Source organism: Scyliorhinus canicula, chromosome 1 (assembly GCF_902713615.1).
Source record: "Scyliorhinus canicula chromosome 1, sScyCan1.1, whole genome shotgun sequence".
NCBI lineage: Eukaryota > Metazoa > Chordata > Chondrichthyes > Carcharhiniformes > Scyliorhinidae > Scyliorhinus > Scyliorhinus canicula.
The window spans coordinates 124460649-124478281 of record NC_052146.1 but is presented as its reverse complement, the minus strand read 5'-3'; the positions used below and the strand labels follow the sequence as shown (position 1 = coordinate 124478281).

The following is a 17633-nucleotide window of genomic DNA, read 5'->3' as shown; positions in this document are numbered from 1 at the left end:
GAGGCACCAAATGTGCGACCTACCCCCTCATAGCCGCCACCAGAAGTCGGGTTGGTCACTTTCCATACACCCTCTCTCTCCTTCAGTAGTCACGGGGCTGGTTTCACGATTTTCAAAAGCACAAGTGAACCTCACCGTCGGGAATTCGCCTCAGTGGAGGCGGAGAATCTCGGCGGCTCAAGAGAATACCATGTTAGGCCCGCTACCGATATGCCAACAGCGTTTAATGCACGTGCGTTCTGGAAAACACTGAAGCCGCTGTCAAGGCGACCGTGAATTATGAATTGGCGTGAAATAGGCGCCTGCCACGATTTTGGCGTCAGAAACGATTCTCTGTCCAATCACTGTTCCCGATTCTGGCGTCGGCCGACGGAGAATCCCGTCGCTGAACTATTAACTTCACTGTTACCTCCACAAAGGCCGTCTGATCTGTTGAGTTTTGAATATTTGTTGTTCCTGTTTGAAAGTAAGCTTTCAAGTCGATTTTGTAAAGCAGCAGCGAATACAAAAACAAGGAGGAGGTAACTTGTCTACACAAAACATTGTATAACCACTTGTTAAATATGATACGCCAATTTGGGCAACCTATTGTGAAAAGGATATTGATGTCAGAAAAATTATACAAGATAGATTTAGGAGGAAGATGCTAGAATAAGAGATAGTATTAAAAGACTTGGAAAAACTAGAATTGTATTGAAGAAAGGGCGATAAGATCATCTATTTTGAAGTGTTCAAAATTGTAAAGAGTTCAATCATGTAAGCAATGAAATGCTTTTTCCACTGGTTAATAGATATTAAAAAGGGGCAACAATTTAGCATATTGGAAGCATAGAGGTGGTGATTTGAAGTAACGTTTTCACATCGAAGTAGAATATATAATACATTGCCAGAAATAGATTTGAAGCACAATATTTAAGCGGGAGTTGGATAAATATTTGGAGAAAATCACTGCTGGGTAAAGGGAAAGAGCAAGACCAGATAGCTGCTTTGTGGAGAAGGCAGTGGCACAGACACAATGGGCTAACTGGACCCAAATCCCTGAAGTCACACTAAGTTCATGCGTCATGCCTGGGCTTACTGATTTACATTGGCACGCAGCCCAGTAAAGTCACAAATGTAATATCTTCATCCTTTTGCTCAAATCCCTCCATGGCCTCACTCCTCCGTACAGACCCTCAACCATCTGAAAATTCTGCATTCCTCCAAATTCTGGCTTCTTGTGCATCTCAAAATTCCTTCGTTCCTCTACTGACAAACAGTACAGTGGTCTAGGCTCCAAGTTCTGGGATTCTCTCTCTAAACTGCTCCACATCTACACCCCTCTCTCTCTTCCTTTAAAATGCTCCATTTATAAAATGGTTTTGTTCATCTGTCCCATTATCTCTTGGTGCGATTCAGTGTCAGATTTTGTCTTATAACACCATGAAGTACCTTGGGATACTTTACTACATTAAAAGCACTGTGTAAATTTGTGTCATTGGCACTTAAGCACAGAACAGCAATGAAAGTAGTTCCCAATTTTAATGTACTCCAGCTTCCATTTTATTTAGGAAGACAAGAAGTTTAACTTCTTACTTTAAATAAAAATTACTCACTTTGCTGTTTGGTAGGTTGTGGATAAGCAGCTCTGGTTAATTTCTGCATCTCTGGCACTTGAAACTTCTTCCTGATTGGGTCCAGCAACTTATTCAAGGCAACTTCCACAGAATTCTTTAGATCCCCAGGATGAACAGTCTGGGGAGAAAATTATGTAATCCAATTGTACTATTCAAGGATTAAATAAATTTCATGCAAATTCTGCTAAAACCCTGCTCAGGATTTCCATTACAAGTACTGGTATTAATTACTCTAAAGGAATTATTGGTACAACGTCTATTTCTGTAGCAAACATGGATAAGAGCTAAAGATTCAAAAACAAGTCAACAAGTCACTCCAACAAGCAGGATTTTATGTGCAGAAAAATAACGCATCGAGTCATGTTAAACATAGGTCAAAAAGAGGTAAATGTATTAACTAACCTGAGCAATGAAATCTCTTTCAAGTTCATCATACTCTGTGTAGGTCTTGCAGCCACCCCACTTCTCATCTCTCGAAATAACAAACTCTGGAAAAAGGTAGATAGGTAAAACTCACATTTGTAGAGTTTTGATACAAAGATTGTTTACAACATACAGCAAAAGTCAACTTTTTTTTAAGCCTAGTTGACGATCCAACAATTAGTCAGCAAATTCCCAGTTCTTTCAAAATTTAATTGCACCAATTGTTTCAAACATGCTACAATTAAGTGACTGGACTTGGGCTTTTCATCTACACAACCTTGTCTCTAGAAAATACATTTTGGACAGTTGTAAAGGTGTACAAGCAATTGGCTAAGAGTGGAGGAAGCAGGAGAAACAATACTTGGTGAGAATGAAGAAAATATGGAATTTCAAAATTTTACAAACTATGTTACAAACTATACAAAACAGGGATAGGATGGGTATAGAGGGATACAACACAAGGGAGTGCTGAGGGTCACAATATTCAAGAACACAACTACAAATGAGGACTTAGTATATTTCACACTTGCATTTTATGCACATCATAGAATTACCAGTGCAGGAGGAGGCCATTCGGCCCATCGACTCTGCACCAGCCCTCGGAAAGAGCACCCCACTTAAGCTCACGCCTCCACCCTATCCCGTAATCCAGTAACCCCACCTAAACATTTTGGACACGAAGGGTAATTGAGCATAGCCAAGCCACCTAACCTGCACAGCTTTGGACTGTGGGAGGAAACCGGAGCACCCGGAGAAAACCCACGCAGACATTAGGAGAACATGCAGGCTCTGCACAGGCAGTGACCCAAGCCGGGAATCAAACCTGGGACCCTGGAGCTGTGAAGCAACTGTGTTAACCACTGTGCTACCATGCTGCCCACATGTACACTTCATTATTTTTATTACATCAGACAAATGCAAATATTCCCAACTCCCTTTCAATGAGTGTTGCGATTATGCTATCTGCAAGCCTGGAGCAGCAATTAAATTTAAAAATATGATTTATTGTACAATTTTATTAGTTTCATGTAGAACATAGAAGTATTAAAATTAGCAATTGATTTTGTAATAAATAAATTTAATACAAATTGGAACGAACTTGCTACATTTACACTTTTAAAATGTTTCAGTATAATAAGCTAAGATCATTTACTTTTTTGGTGTGGTAATATTCTTCCATCTGAAACTATTTTCACACCATCTCCCAAGCTGGATACTCACGACCTATGCATTTTCCACAAGTTATCCAAAGTTCTGCCATACTTATATTGTTTCAGACGTCCTGTGCGGAGTCTGCATGTTCTCCCTGTGTCTGTGTGGGTTTCCTCTGGGTGCTCCGGTTTCCTCCCACAGTCAAAAGACGTGCAGGTTAGGTGGTTTGGCTATGATAAATTGCCCTCAGTAACCAAAAAGGTTAGGAGGGGTTATTGGGTTACGGGGATAGTGTGGAAGTGAGGGTTTAATGGATCATTGCAGACTCCATGGGCCGAATGGCCTCCTTCTGCACTATATGTTCTATGTTCTCTATCACCCTGATCCTCACCACCTTAAACTGATTTCAGTTAAGCCAGTGACACTTTTGTCCCTAAATCAAAGGTTCAATCCCACTCCAGAGACTTGGATATATAATCCAATCGCACTGCACTGAGGGAGTGTTATCCAATCAGAGATACCTTTTTTTGACATTAAACCAAGGCAGCCCTCTTCCTTCTCAGGTGGAAATGAAAGATACCATGATCACCAAGAAAGGCATTAAAGTTTTCCCTCTTCCCAAGCAAATATTTATCCTTGAACCAACATCACTAAAAAAATTACATGTTCATTTTTTCACTGCTGTTCAATGAACCTCTCTGTGCATAAATTGGCTTCTGTGTTTACAGCAACAGCAACTAGACTTTAAAAAGTACTTAATCAGCTGTAAAGCATTTTGTGATTTCTTGATGTCATGTAAAAGTGCTTTACAAATGCAAGAATTTCTTTCTTTCAAACTCCCAATATACTACATTTAGAATCCAGATCTAGAAATCCTCCCATGACTTTATCGCCTCCAATCTTCTCCAACTTTTTATTCCCTCATTCTATTCACTGGGCCACTAGTGGAAGGCCCTTTAGCCCCTCGAGTCCTGCTCAAGAATTCCCTCCTTAAGTGTCAAAACCCATCTCTCCTCCTATAATGGCCTCAAAGTCCATATACACAAGTACTTTGTTGTTTTCTCAATGTGATTTGTTGAATACATGTGGAAGATGTACGTTTATTAAAAATATTTTTGTTCTCCTGTTTCACATTTTCTCCCAAATTTACACCCACCAATAATAAACAATAATCAGTAACAAATGCAATGTCAATCTCCATGTCAACAACAACAATCCCATCCTCCTGCCAAACCCCCAAACAGCAGCCCGCACGTTAACATAAACAAATAACAAAAAGGAATCAGGAATCACCCATAGTCACCATTAACACATACGGTCCTCTTCCCCCCAACTGTCGCCCCCTAATGTTCGATGTCATCCAATTCTCGAAAGTGCATAATGAATAATGCCCATGAATTAATTGCAGAACCCCTCCATCCTTCCCCAGTTCAAATTCGACCTTCTCAAGAGTTAAGAATTCTAGCAGGTCCCCCCCACCATGCCAGGGCACAGGGTGGAGAGGTTGATCTCCATCCCAAAAGGATCCGCCTTTGGGTGATCAACGAGGTGAAGGCTACAACATCCGCCTCCACAATCGTTTCCAACCCTGGCTGGTCCAACACTCCGAATCTGGCCTCCCAAGGGCCGGGTCCAGTTTTGGAAGATATATGTTGATAAATACCTTGGTCTGAAATCTAGTGTGACTGAGCAGCAAACAGCACATATTGTGTAGCTGGACTTGCCCTTGCCCATTTAATATCAATGATATTTTCTGCTGCAAAATGCTGGCAGAGGTGGAAAGGGTGCAGCGCCCTCTACAGGACATCTTGGATCTGTGTGAACAGAGAAAGTGACTGTGTCTCCCAAATCAATTAGATTGAAAGGGTGTGAAATTAACAATTTCAATTGGTAAAAGGACTGAGAAGGAAGTTAACCTACAATGGGTGAATTCAATGCCAACTCAGGTACGGTTAAAAAAATCAAAGAGGCAAAAGAAAGATTGGATGGAGTAAGATAGAAAAAAAAACAAAGAAAGTTTTAATTAACAAGCATCCAACAATTGAAACCTAAAATAATGGGACATAATTGTAATAATTCATTAAAAAAAAAATTCCAATTAAGGGGCAATTTAGCGTGGCCAATCCACCTGCGTTGAACATGTAATCATTCATTTTTGATGATGTGGAGATGCCGGCGTTGGACTGGGGTGAGCACAGTAAGAAGTCTTACAACACCAGGTTAAAGTCCAACAGGTTTGTTTCAAACACGAGCTTTCGGAGCACTGCTCCTTGCTCAGGTGAAGAAATTCATTTTTGATGTTAGAGAAGTCATTGGCAACAGTTAACATTTATCACATCATTAAAATGTTTAGACCTGATTTAACTTCCTGTGGTAAGTTTACATTGTCGCGACCATGCAAGAACATCAACTTCGTTCAGTGCAATATATTTCAATGAGATGTTGGCTGGAATTCTCCTGACGCAGAGATTCTTGTCCCCCTGGAAGCGCACCCCTCCCCGTGGGGTCCCGGCGCCATGGGGTGGCTTCTACGGGACATCCCACTGACAATCTGCGGGAAGGGAGAATCCCACCACCAGCAAACAGCACGCCAGTACGAAACAAGCGGCTGGGGGAACCAGCGAATTCAGCCTGTTATTTTTTATAAAGCTCATGTAAGAGGAGCACATTTCCAAAATCAACTACTTGGCTTTTTAATCGAGCCTAAAGTTGGAGTATTGCCGAACAAATAACTGTCAGTGTTATCAACCGTGGGTGTTAATCTGACGGGAAGTTTTAAACTTGCATATTTCAAGTGGTATTTGGCTATTTTCATTCAGTTAAGTTTGTAATATATATTGTTACAAGCAATCCCTGTATTTCTACTTTGTATTGTAGGAATAAGGTTTAATTTAAATTGTTGTGCTTCTGTATATGTGCTAAGTGTCATGTGAGAGTACCTTTAAGAAATGGATGTTTAAGCAATGTACCTTTAAGAAAATAGTGATGTCAGAGAGTGGGTGGAGCTGAGTTCAGTTCGGCCATTTTGAAGTTAGTTCTGGGTTTTTAGTTTCAGTTTTGAGACAGCAGCTTGGGTGTGACTTTTTTGGTGGCTGTGAGCTGCGTTGCTGGTGATCTCTGCCATGAAGGACTATCTCTTAATCCTTTGGTGAAATCGGAATTGTAAAAAGGTCTCTGTATTGAATATAAATCTAATGTGCTTCTGTTTGAAGGATCTGTTAAGTCTTTTGGACGTGTAAAGGAACAGTTTGCAGGATTGGGTAGTGTTGTATTATTTTCGGGGTTATCTTTGAAGTAAGGGGTGTCAAGAGATCCAATGTTTATTTAAAAGGTTAATTTGAGTTCATGGAATAAACATTGTTTTGTTTTAAAAACCACGTGTCCATAATTGTAATACTACACCTGGGGGACAAGTTGTGTGCTTCAAAAGCAACAATCCATTAAAGGTAGGGGTTGGTTAAACTCCGTGATACATTTTGGTGTTCTGAAAACACCTCTCTCATAACATAAGGGTTAAAACTTCAGTTTAGCTTCATGTTAAACTAAGGTGCCTGCAAGTCTATAGGTTTAGTTTCACTTTAAACATTGCCCGCATTTTAATGACGGTTTTATGACTTAAAAGCAAATATAGGTTTTTTAAAAAAAACTAAGCTGCTGCTTAGCAATCAGAGGCCCACACTGAGAACACAGGAGCAGTTAACAGCCTGTTTGAACCAAGTAGCACAGCGGAAAGAAGCATTCCACAGAAACCGTCAGTACAAGCGGTACAATACAGAGAGCAAATTCCCAGAAACTGAAAGACAAAGACAAAGAAACCAGGGAGTGGGGACAAAAGAATGTCCCGGTTGGATCAAAGGAACAAGGAATCGTAATCTCAACAAAGTCTTGATCAGGAAAACAAGATAAAAAGCAGAGAAAGGGCTTGGAATTAAACAAACAGCAGCTCGCGAGAAGCCAGACATCTGAGGTACCCTAAAGTTGGTGAGACCTTAATATAGCCTGTGAAGCAGTGGCATTCTGTTGGTGCAGGTGGATACTTGAGCAATAGTGTGGAAGCTTGACTGAACGTGGCAATCCAGGTTGAGTAATATCAAAAGGAGATGTTAAAATACTTGATGTGGATTCATGGTGAAAACATCCAAGAGAATGCCTCGTGTGGGAGAAGATTCCAAGTTTGTTCTGTGAGAGTGGAGTTTGGAAACGCTTGTATGAAAATCAAAGTTCCAGTGAGGCCAGTTGGCTCACAATGTAACAGGCATCTGGGGGAGATTTGATGAGAAATCCACAGATGTTGGTTTTGGTGGTATCGGTCACTTGGCTTCAGAGTGTCTAACTGCATTTTGCCTATTGGTTTACATTGAATATACTTACTGAGATCATTAGAGTATAAGATAAAGTTTATAGCTTGTGTTAAGCTTATACATCTGTACAGATCTGTAAAAGTGCAGCTGAGTGAAGAAGCAGTGGTTTATAATTGGTTAATTAATTAACCAATTGGTTTATAAGTGGTTAAGTAAATATTTTATGATTTTATTGAAAGATCATTGGCAGTCCTGTGACTCTGTTCATCCATGTCCCTAAACAAAAAATAAAAGTCAGGATATATCAAAGTGTTCCATCCTGGGATCGATAGCCCGGTAGTAACATTACCTGGGATCATGACACAATTAGGATTATGTTTTGGGTCTGAACTTTTAAATTTAGGGTAAAATGCTGGGGTCAAGTGACCCATTCTGAAATCTGACACCCACGCAGACACGGGGAGAATGTGCAAACTCCACACGGACAGTGACTCGGGGCCGGGATTGAACCCGGGTCCTCGGAGCTGTAAGGCAGTACTTTAACCACCACAGCACCCTGCCGCCCTCGGGTCAAGGGTAGTTAATCAACATTTCTAATTGAATGCAAGGTTAATGAGGTGTTTCACCTCAACATGGCGAAGAATGCAGAGGACGTCATTTTAGACATCAGGTTTCAGGCTTCCCTACAAATCAATGAATGTCATTGACAGGATTTCTGCGTGGTCAGCCAAAAGAAAGGCTGCTTGGATTTGAAGCTACCACAGCCACATTGAGGAGGGAGAAGGTCGCTAGTCGAAGAGCATTCTGTAGATTGCAGCAGATTTCTCCCAGCATGGCTAGGGGTCAGATTAGTGGATTTAAGAAACTTCCCATAAGCTATCAGGAGACGTTCATTCAAGTTTCTACTGGGTGAACGGTGATATAGGAGCTTATTAGAAGCTGGCACTAACTATGCACTGTTTGCTAAATGGACTATGCAAGAGTGTAATGGGTGATGAGTATAAAAAGGGCATGTCCCTTTCTGTAGTTTGAAGTAAAAGTTGCCAAAAAAAGAAAATAGTATTTAGCCAAGGTATTTCTGCAGTCATTTGGGGCAGTAAAAGTTTTAAAATGTGAAAACGTGTTTCAATTTTTCAGCTAGTAACTGGAAGTTAGAGTTATTTAAGGTTATTTGTCTCTATGGGTATTACAAAAAATCAAATTTTAAAAATCAGTTTTATGGGTTTATGCTTTGAACAGTGTTTATAAAGATACAATGGAAATTGAAAAACACAATTCTGAGAACAACAGCATGTAAAATTCCATGTTCCTTACTCTCACCTCCATGCAATGGAAACAAGACATGTTTCACAAAAGATAAAATCCCATTGCTCTCCACATTTCCAGGTTCACAGAATGCCCGTTTCAACTTCTTTTTTACATCTTCCTTTTTGTCCAGCAAGTCAATTTTGGACTCCTAAAAGCAATAATTGATGTGAGTATCCAAAAGAGATTACCTAAAAATAAATGACCTATGAATATATATGAACATTTATATTCCATGTTCTCACCTTCATGTTCCATTGTTAATCTACACATCCACGAGTACCATTAATTCTTTTAAAACTTCAATGACAGTTTTAAGTTTTTGCTGAACTAATGAGCCTCACAGCAGTTTTTCCACCAGTTCCCATTACATCCACAATATCCTCTATGGTTCTGAAGCTGCAGCTTTTCATCAATCAGAAACAATCAAAACGCAGAGTACTTTTCTGCATCCTCTTTCACTAGATTAATGCAGCATTGATCTGATTTTTTAAAAAATCAACAGTTGCAACCTGATCTCTGATTAACTGAAACAAGTTATTCAAAATATTTGCATTTCTTATCTACTCCAAACTTTCCCTCACTTCAGGACATGGCTCCTCCCTCTGCAACTGGATCCACGACTTTCTGACCCATAGACCATAATCAGTAAGGATAAACCTCCTCCACGATAGTCCTCAGTACTGGGACACCACAAGACTGTGTACTTAGCCCCCTACTATACTTCCTATACACACAAGACTGTGTAGCAAACTTTGGCTCCAACTCCATCTACAAGTTTGTTGATGACACAACTGTAGTGGGTCGGATCTCGAACAACGATGAGTCAGAGTACAGGAGGGAGGTAGAGAGCCTAGTGGAGTGGGGTAACGACAACAATCTCTCCCTCAATGTCAGCAAAACTACAGAGTTGGTCATTCACTTCAGGAAGCAAAGTATCGTACGCACCCACCTGCAACAATGATGCTGAGATGGAGATAGTTGACAGCTACAAATTCCTAGGTATGCACATCAATCTGTTCTGGTCCACCCACGTTGATGCTGCGACTAAGAAAGCACAACAGCGCCTATACTTCCTCAGGAAACTAAGGATATTTGGTATGTCCACATTGACTCTTACCAAATTTTACAGGTGCACCATAGAAAGCATCCTATCTGGCTGCATCACAGCCTGGTATGGCAATTGCTCAGCCCAAGACCGCAAGAAACTTCAGAGTCATGAACACAGCCGCAAACCTGCCTCCCATCCATTGACTCCATCTACACCTCCTGCTGCCTTGGGAAAGCAGGCATCATAATCAAAGACTCCTCCCAATCAGCTTATTCACTCTTCCAACTTCTTCCATCGAGCAGGAGACACAAAGTCAACATGCACTACCGGGTTCAAAAACAGTTTCTTCCCCGCTGTTATCAGACTCCTGAATGACTCTCTTATGGACTGAACTGATCTCTTCACACATCTTCTCTAGTGAGTGGTACTCCACTCCATATGCTCACCCGTTACCTGACTATGTATTTACATTGTGTATCCATGTATGTCCTATGTTTTCCTTTTATGTATGGAATGATCTGTCTGGGCTAAATGCAGAACAATACTTTTCACTGTACCTCGGTACATGTGACAATAAAACAAATCCAATCCAATAAGGTTTTAAGGGAAGTATAGAAGCTTCCACCAACATTTTGTAAGGCACACTTGTTTTTTTTTTTTAAATCAATGCCTCAACCTGCATCAAATATATCCAAAGGTTTTTGTGGGTGTGGAGTCACACAGAGATCAGACCAGATGGCAGACTTCCTTCCCTAAAGGGCATTAGTAAACCAGATGGGTTTTCACGGCAACCGGCGATCATGGTCACTCTTCCTGAGACTAGCTTTTTCAAATTCCAGATTTATTAATTGAATTTAAATTCCACAAGCTGCCGAGGTGGGAATTGATCCTGTGTCCTCTGAACATTAGCCTGGGACACTGTATTATCAGTCCAGTGTCATTACCACAGCACCACCACGTCCTCCTAAGTCCTTGAAGGTTTTAATGCCTCCCGGATCTGCTCCCATCATTTTCAGAACTCCATGTTCGAATCCCTTCAGTCAGGTTCCCACTGCTACTGCACCATCGAAACTGCTCTTATCGAAGTCAGAAATGACATTCTATGGGACCGTGGCAAATGTAAACTTTCCCTCTTTATTCTTCTTAACCATCTGCAGCCTTTGGCAAAGTTTATCACCCCATCCTCCTCTGCTGTTGTCCAGCTACCTGGGAACTGCAATCACCTGGCTCCATTCTTATTTATCAAATCACAAGTAGAGTATCACTTGCAATGTTACCCGTTCCACTTTCAACCTCTGTTGTCCCCCATGGATCTATCCCCTTGGTCCCCTCCTAAATGGCTAGTTATTTTTTTTTGGAGGCCAAGAGTGGTTTTAAAGGGTATTCACATTTCATACATATTTTATGCTAAATTCATGTACACACACACCACCCAAATTAATTTTATTATGAGGATTATACTTGGGTATTCAAATGTACTCGGGTCAAAGAAAAACAGAAGATGATTTTATTCAAATTTATAACTTAATCATTCGTGTCCCCCACATTTTCACATTTTTTTTAGAGACATGGAAACTCTCTTTGTTCTTAAGGCTGTATAATTCATTCTCATTAATGAATTTGAGTGATTTTGCTGTTTATCACAATTTTATCAATAATGGTTAATTCTGGAAAGTATTAAATTTCCTTATTTTAAATGTTGTCTATCATTTTTGTGCTGGAATAAAATGCAAATTTCGTAAATTTTATTGCCCAGTTATTTACGTTGGATCTCGAATTTAAAAGGTATGTAAATTTTTTTTAAACTCCGTTGGCAAGTCAGTCTTGTCAGTATAAAATAAACATACATTAGCAGCACACATTACAACATAAAACATTAAATATAGCCCACATTTTTAACAAAAAAAATTGCAATTACCTTTTTGATGATGTTAAATGATGTCCCAGAAAACTTTACGTCTGCCATGTTTGATCATGGCAAAGACACTACCGGCGAAATTAACAAAGGGAAAAATCACCTGATTCCACAGCACACGGATGGACCTACCACGTGTGCAAGGTAAGAACACGTGAACTACTACAGTTTTAAAATTTGTGAATGAGACCGCATTGTGTCCCGCGTTTGACCTTGTTCTTCCGTGTACTTACGCTGCGGTTTGGAAATCATCAATGAATCACAGGTAAGTTAAAGATTTCTTGAGAGATTCTTTACTATTTTTGTAGATTAGTGTTATTTTTAAATGTTAAAACTGTTTAAATTAACCAGGAAGCTTTTGCACTCGTGCTACACAGGCACAGTGTGCGTTTTAAGTAGGATGGGGAAACCATTTTTTTTGTGTCCAGTCTTTACGTTGTAAACTCTGTTTATAATATTTTTTTTAAAGCTTACAACCATAATTTGTGCTTTGGTTAATCTTTTTTAATCATACAGATATTTTATATTTATTATACTGTACCTTAACCATATAATTTATTTAAAGCTAATAAAATGAATAATTAAATAAGGCAGGGTGTTTTATTTTAAGTGTAAAGATTAATTGCATCACATTATAAGTGATGCAATTAATGGCAGAATGCTTTCTGATACCAAAATTTGTACACATTTCTGAAAGGTCAGTTGTTTCTCTAATTTAAAAACCCATCTTTAAGCAAATTTGATAATTTTGAAATTTTAGGTCAAATGGCACTTGTTGGACCCATAACTAAAATAATATGCCAAATCTCATCCATATCCAGTCCTTTGGCAACAGCAGCCAAAAGCACAACATTTGTTTTCCCTTGTACGCTGACAACACCCAGCTTTAACTCACCACTGCCGCTCTCAATTCTTCCACTGAATTTGAGGCCCAAATTTCTTTTATATTCTTCACTGCCAGACTATGCTCTACCTACACAAATATGTTTGTATTCTGAAGAACAAATATACCTTAGCATGCACCATAGAGTTGTTCACTTTCTAAACCATATCAATATATGTAAACCAGTGAATAACAACATGAAATGGGAGTGGGGAGTAAGTAATACCTCTTCAGAGGAGCTCATTTTTCCTCCAGTCAGACCTGGTACCATTGGGTTCATTAAGTGAATACGTTTGGCATACCCAAGAGCTGGAAGGTACTGAATAAATATACAAATCATTAACATCACATTTATTTATACAGTTGTTCAACATTATAACATTTTACAATTACAAAGACAGGTGGTTCAGCTAGAGGGCAAACAAGAACCGTTTGAAGCCTTCCTTAAAAAAACACCGACCTCAAAAGGCTGTCCTATTACTTTTGTTTCTAAAGTGCCTTATCATCAAAATGTTTCATAAAGTGCTTCCTAATGGATTATTTTTAAAGTGTAGTAACTAATCTGCTGGATGGCAACACCCTTCCTGCTTTAACTATGTCCTAGAAACAGGACAAAATGATTAATTCAGCTGCTCTTGAAATAAATAAAATGTCTATTAATCTAAAAAGCTGTATTAAAACTTATTGAAAGGACAGATACTGTAACATCTCAATCACAATACTCTGCCATTTCAACAAACTGGTTTCATGTCAGACCAAATTAAGTTACGATCATTTCAAAATCTGTGCTTGACTATGACTTTTTTCTTCCACAATGAAGAAGCATCTGAATTAGCAAAGCCAGCGAGATATATTTTGTTGGACAGCTGCTCACTGAAATTTTCATTTAACCAAAATGAATACAACACAAAAGTGTATTGAAAGGGCATTAAATATTTCTAAAAGACATAAATATTTTGGAAAGGGGAAAATTATGCTGAAAATTACCAAGGCAGACAGCTCCAAACGCATTATTTATAAAATGGAATGATGTGTCTGCTGAGAGGCACTTAATGAATTACTGTCCAAGGAAACACATTTTTTAAAGTGATTAAACTTGAAAGTATTTATTTATAATGCATATACTTCTTCAAAATATCTCACCTTTCATTAAGAAACTCAGTGCTCCAATCAAATAAATTGTGAATGAAGTTGGTTTAAGATCTGCTACAGCCTAAATTCTAACATGAAATGGTGCTCTGGATGCAAAGCCCCATGTGTAACTTCTGTTACTGGTTTTACAGATGCCTATTTTGCTGTGGATATAAAATATATATTTTTAAAATTATAGCTAAATTCTGGTACACAATTTTGACCCAGATATTCAATATTCCAACCTAACATTTGAATAAATTTTTCCTTTTTAAAAATAAATTTTGAGTACTGAATTTTTTTTTCCAATTAAGGGGCAATTTAATGTGGCCTACCCTGCACATCTTTGGGTTGTAGGGATGAGACTCACACAGACACAGGGAGAATGTGCAAACTCCACATGGACGGTGACCCGGGTCTGGGATCAAACCCGGGTCCTCGGTGCCGTGAGGCAGCAGTGCTAATCACTGCGCCACCGTGTCGCCCCTTGCTTTGGGCTTCCTAATCTGTTCACATAATTGTCAATTTTAGAAGATAAAAATTTACCTTTTCTGCAAATGTGAATATTTTCCTCTGATCAACTCCACCAAACTGTGCATCCACTTTTAAATATTCTTCATCCAAGGCCTAAAAGTGTAGAAATGATATTTGAAGCATAGCTTAATCCTCCAGAATATATCTGTTTTTTAAAAATCGGCTTCATCTTTCTGTCTATATTGCTTTGTAACTTTCAGTGCAAAAATAATAGGTATATGAAAACATCTCTTGTCCATTAAGTTCATCACAAGTATTAAAAACAGCACCACAGAGTTAATGCAAGAGCAGCACAGTTTTAGACACATTATGGATAATTGTAAATTGATAACATAGACAAAAGTTAGAAATGTTAATAAGTAAAGTTTGAGTTGCCTTGGGACATCACGTGAACATCAGCCAACTGCTCAGTCTTTACATTTAATAACTTGAAATCCCTATCAATATATTGATAATGGATAGTTTATACGGAAAATTGTTTCAGTTTTGTTCTTCAGCATTCCTACCTGTAGTCCCGGATATAGAAGCCCACTGAGGAGTGGATGGTCCACTTGTTTAACCACTTCAGCACCAGCCTTTTTGGCATCATGCTGAGTTACCACAGAAGATAACTTGTAAACATCCAAAGTGTATTCTCTGAAAGCATAAGGAGACATTCTGATTTTGCAAAGCTCTTTTACAACCAAAAGAACTGAAACAATATTTAACTCATTAAAGACATCAAAAGAATTTCTGTCCTATATTCCCTCAAATTATATTCAAAGAGGCTAAATTCTTTGCTCTCACCTGCTTAACTGAAAATCTGTTCCTTTCACAAATCTGAGTTTTTCTATCGGTACACCTATACTTTCCAGCATTGCTTTTATAACATGTTCATAGTATTGCGTCCTCAGCTCAAGCAGTTCCCAGGGAGCTTTCATGTTGTCCAAATAAGCATGCAAATCAGCAAACAAAATAGTTACCTGGAGTGGAAGGGGGAAAAAAAAAATAAAGGTTTCAAAACTATTTATTACTTCAATTAATAATTTTATAATCTTTTCCATCATGTCTTGGAATTGGTGATATGGCTTCTATATAAAATAATTGCACAGAAACAGAGAAGCATCACAAATATAGAAAGTCCAATGCCGATTGGGCAGCACGGTAACATAGTGGTTATCACAATTGCTTCACAGCTCCAGGGTCCCAAGTTCGATTCCCGGCTTGGGTCACTGTCTGTGCGAAGTCTGCACATTCTCCCAGTGTGTGCGGTGGTTTCCTCCGGGTGCTCCGGTTTCCTCCCACAGTCCAAAGATGTGCAGGTTAGGTGGATTGGCCATGCTAAATTGCCCTTCGTGTCCAAAATTGCCCTTAGTGTTGGGTGGGGTTATGGGCATCGGATGGAGGTGTGCTCTTGGGTAGAGCCAGTGCAGACTCGATGGGCCGAATGGCCTCCTTCTGCACTGTAAATTCTATGATTCTATGATATCTCTCGACCTCTTCACTGCCTCCATATTGTCAAGAAGCTTGTCCTGCATCCAGTACTGTTTGAGCAGAAATTTCCTCCAATTCGACACTGGGAAGACTAAGTCATCGTCTTTGGTCCTTGCCAGAAATTGTCTGTAACCAAATTCTCTCTCCTTTGCTAACACATTTTGCAGCATGGGCTAAACTATTAGCAACCTCAATGATTTATCTTAGCCTGAGCTGAGCTACTGACCCCACATCCTCCCTTTCACCAGGACCGCTGCTTCCATAATATCTGCATAATAACATCAGCCTCAGAAAATCTTCTGAGAAACCCCTGTGTATACTTTTGTAATCTATCTCGAGACTCGTCTATTTCAATGCTCCCAAGTGACCTTCCATTTTCCGCATTCCATAAGCCCAAGTTAACCCAACATTCTCATCCTCATAACCTAACTTGAAGCATGTCACATTCACCTAACATCTTGTACTCAAACATAAAGTGGTTCCTCATTCCCCAACACTTCAAATTTAAAATGTTCATCCTTGCATTCAAATCCTCTTCCCAAACTATAACTGCCTACAGCTCTGAGAAATCTCCATTCTACCAATTCTGGCATCTTGGGCATCTCCAACTTCCGTTGCCTCACCATAGGCAGTTATGTCATCATCTTTCCACGACCGAAGCACTGGAATTCCCTTCCTAAATCCCGAGAAGCTCCCCCTATGTTTATTAAAACTTCCCATGGTGCAGGAAGCCATTCAAGCAAGTCAATGGGAATGTAGGTGTAGTTGGGGACAGTATAGTCAGGGGGATAGACAAAAACTGCACCTGAGAGAAGGTGTCCAGGCGCCTGTGTCGCATGTCCAATGGCAGGGTTCAGAACATCTGCTCGAGGCTGGAGAGGAACTTGCAATGGAAGGGGAAGGATCCAGAGATCATGGTATGAACGGCATAGAAAGAACTATGAAAGAGATTGCGTTGAGGGAGTATGAGCAGTTAGCAGCTAAATTAAAAGTAGAATCTCAAAGGTAATAACGCCTGGATTGTTACCTGAACCACAAGCAAATTGGCATAGGGTAAATCAAATAAGAGAGTTAAATGCGTATGGGAGAAATGGGTTTTGATTCATGCGACACTGGCACCAGTACTGGCTGGACTGCTAGGATGGTCTTCACCTGACCCTGAATGGACAAGTGTTTTGTTGAGTCCTATAGCTCGGGGTTTAAACTAAATTAGTTGGGCAAGGGACTAAGTTTGGAAAAATGTGATGAATTAAATAGAGAAGACAAATCAAAAGTGCAAGGTAGGAATAAGGGAAACGATGATCAGAGCATAACAGGAAGGTCAAAGAACACAAATCTAAGAGTGCACTAGCAGTTAAGTTTAGAAGTTACAAAAAAGTATAAAGACAGAACGAAAGGCCCAGCATTTGAATGCACGTAGCATTCACAACAAAACAGATGAATTGACAGCACAAATGGAAATAAAGATGTATTATATGACAATGATTACAGAGCGATGTCTGCAGGATGACAAAAACTGAGATCTAAATATTCAAGGGTACACGGAACTTCAGGTGGTGGCTATGGAGGAGTAAGTCGCACATTTGGTGGCTCCCGCTCTGGTTGGACTTTTGGACCTGTTCGCCATTTTTCTACCAGAATTGAATTGTAAAACGGATGTTAGTGGCAATTGTTTACTGAATTCCCACTTCGGTGCATGGAGAGAAGGACTAGAAGTGTTTGTAAGGGCAGAAACAAAAAGATAGAGAAGGCTTGGCTGTAGCTGCAACAGAAGACAGCATGGCGGAGGTTCGGACCTCTGGCTTGTCGACCCAGCAGTCTATGGAGCAGCTGATGCAAGTCATTTAGG

General features: G+C 39.6%; 1 protein-coding gene across 1 annotated transcript in view; it reads right to left on the bottom strand.

Moving 5' to 3' along the window:
• Positions 1 to 17633, bottom strand: part of yars1 (tyrosyl-tRNA synthetase 1) — a 51621-nt gene that overhangs the window by 23159 nt on the left and 10829 nt on the right. Inside the window, exons 4-10 of the mRNA XM_038799336.1 lie at positions 15098 to 15273; positions 14818 to 14947; positions 14324 to 14404; positions 12873 to 12965; positions 8813 to 8948; positions 2019 to 2104; positions 1596 to 1734 (exon numbers count right to left, since the gene is read on the bottom strand). Coding sequence (XP_038655264.1) covers positions 1596 to 1734; positions 2019 to 2104; positions 8813 to 8948; positions 12873 to 12965; positions 14324 to 14404; positions 14818 to 14947; positions 15098 to 15273 — 841 coding nt within the window. The remainder of the gene's footprint in view (positions 1 to 1595; positions 1735 to 2018; positions 2105 to 8812; positions 8949 to 12872; positions 12966 to 14323; positions 14405 to 14817; positions 14948 to 15097; positions 15274 to 17633) is intronic.